Source organism: Sardina pilchardus, chromosome 10 (genome assembly GCF_963854185.1).
Source record: "Sardina pilchardus chromosome 10, fSarPil1.1, whole genome shotgun sequence".
In the NCBI taxonomy this organism is placed as follows: domain Eukaryota; kingdom Metazoa; phylum Chordata; class Actinopteri; order Clupeiformes; family Clupeidae; genus Sardina; species Sardina pilchardus.
Window position 1 is genome coordinate 28,871,524 of NC_085003.1, and position 2,500 is coordinate 28,874,023.

Consider the following 2,500-nt stretch of genomic DNA (forward strand, 5'->3'; position numbering starts at 1 on the left):
ATCCGCCCACCCCCCCTCCCCCCACCCACACCCATACCCACACCCACACCCACACCCATACCATCAGATAAGGAGTCCAGTCCTTTTGCAGCAATGGTACCAAGTCTTTCATAATGAACATTATGAAAAAAAAGAGAACAACAAAAAAAACGTTTACATTTAAAAATGAAACGATACAATCCAGAAATGCGCCACACTCCTCCATAAGACGCCTGTTTTACATCCTGGCCTCTCCGCTCCTCTTTTTGAGTCTTTTTTCTTGTTTTTTTTAGTACATCCCAGAGCTGTATGTGCATATGTGTGTTTGTCTCTGTATCTGTGTGTGTGTGTGTGTGTGTGTGTGTGTGTGTGTGTAATCTGTGTGTGTGTGTGTGTGTGTGTGTGTGTGTGTGTGTGTGTGTGTGTGTGTGTTTGTGCACCCATCAGAATCTGTCTGTGTGTGTGTGTGTGTGTGTGTGTGTGTTTGAGAGGGTAATGACAGGATGAGGGTCAGGAGCAAAAGGCTCCATCTCAAGGTCTTATATGTTTAATATTTGTTCTGATGGGGAGATTATTGGTGATAAAGGTGTGTGCAGGTATACATGTGAATGTGTTGATCTGTGTTTGAGCGTGTGAACCTGTGTCCACGTGTGTGTCTGTGTATGATGCTAGGGAGATGAAGAGGGGTGTATTTTCCATCATTTTAGAGGTGTAGGGAGGAGGAAGAGGAGGAGGAGAAAGAAGAGGAGGAGATCGTTCGGAGGGAGGGGTGTGAGAGTCGAGTCAGGATGAAGAGTCCATTTCCGTGGTTACACGCACACACGCTCACTGGCCATGGAAAGCGCCCCTCGGTCAGTAAAGAGTCCACATCGCCCCCCGGTGGACGCAGTGAGCAGGAGGAGGAGGAGGGGGCGGAAGGACGAGGACGGAGACGGAGACGGAGAGGGGCTTTAATATGTTTTCTGGATAATTCCTGGCAGCAGAAACAAGTCAGGGTCATCACCAAGGAAACAAGTCAGGTCATCACCAAGGAGAGCAAAAATAGGAAGAAAATGTGAAAGGCATAAAAACATCAGGGGTAACGACAGGAGGGGTGGGGTGGGGGTGGGAGGTTACCGGGGTAACGGTAGGAGGAGGGGGGGGGGGGTTACCAGGAGTAACGATAGGAGGGATTGTGGGGTTACCTGGGTAGATAGGTGGGGTGGAGTGTTACCGGGGAGTAGATGGTGGTGGTGGTGGTGGTGTCGGGGGGTGGGGGGTGGGTAGGGGCACTGTGTATTTCAATGTGCTATCTGTAAAATATTTGTTCTTGTTTAGATTTTATGTACATACATATCTACACAGTCATTCCGCCATACAAAAAAGCTTGTCATTGTCCAAAGGGTGCTAGCATACAAGTAGGCTATGTACAATGAACCCAGCCCTATATACATTCTCTGTTGTCTACACTTATGCTAAGGAGGAGGGTCGAAGGTAAAGCAAAAAACAACATAAGGGGAGAGAAATCTTTTGATTGTTTGCTTCTTTTTTGTTTCGATTTGGATGTCGTTGTTGTCATTGTTTATCCGTTTGTTTTTATTGTTTTTTTGTGTGTATTTGTTTGTTTGTTTGTTTGTTTTAATCTAGCGCGGTAGTCTGCTAAGACTCCTCGTCTAGGGCTGCTCCTGCGTCCCAACGGACGGCACCAGGTTGGCCTTGTCTTTGCATGGCGCCGGGTACTTGGTCTCATGGACCTCGGCCTCCTGTATCCTGCTGTTGGGGGGGGCATGCTGCCTGTGGGGGGTGGCCGGTGAGGGCCGAGGCACCTGGCCGTTCTTCTCGTCTGAAAAAAGTTGTTTAATTACGTCAAAGAAGTTACTCAATGGGCTGCCTAGGTACACAGACGGGAAGAAGAAGAAGAAGAAGAAGAGAAAAAAAGAAGAGAGAAACAAACAAATGAACAATGGGGTTCACGAGAGGAGAAGTGACCAAAGAGAGAGAGGGACGGACGGAGGGAGGGAGGGGAGGGGTGGAGGGGACCGGTCAGAGGGGGGTGGGGGGGGGCAGTGAAGCAGTGAGGGTGCACACAGCGAGAGTGTGAGAGTGTGACAACGATAGTAAGAAGGCTGAATGTGGCCACTCAGTTTCTCTCTACGAGGCTATTCACATTGAGACACTTTTTTTCTGTCCAAATATTCTTAAATAATATTGCAAAATTGAAGACAACAATTGGAGAATTTGTTGTGTGTGAGTTGATAGCTAGATACTTGACATAGCCAGGGAGCATAGACAGTCAGGTAGCCAGCAACAACCCAACAGCAAAAGTTGAACAGTACTATTCTTAAATTTGAGAGCCTTTGAGAATCACAATGGCTAAAATGGCTTGAAAATTCCCCATCTCCAAAGTGGGGAATGACAGAAAAAGTTTGAGAATCACTGGGCTAAAAGTTGCCCTATATGCAACACAACTATAACGGAGTGCCTTGATATTAAAAAAAAAAAAAAAACAGCTCAGTGAAGCGACTCAGTGTGAATGGCCTCT

The 2,500-nt window shown here is 47.2% G+C and overlaps 1 protein-coding gene across 1 annotated transcript in view; it reads right to left on the reverse strand.

Annotated features, from left to right (window-relative positions):
- Window positions 1–450: 450 nt before the first annotated feature.
- Window positions 451–2,500, reverse strand: part of brsk2a (BR serine/threonine kinase 2a) — a 207,569-nt gene continuing 205,519 nt past the window's right edge. The window contains exon 20 of the mRNA XM_062547378.1: window positions 451–952. Coding sequence (XP_062403362.1) covers window positions 930–952 — 23 coding nt within the window. The 3' untranslated portion in view covers window positions 451–929. The remainder of the gene's footprint in view (window positions 953–2,500) is intronic.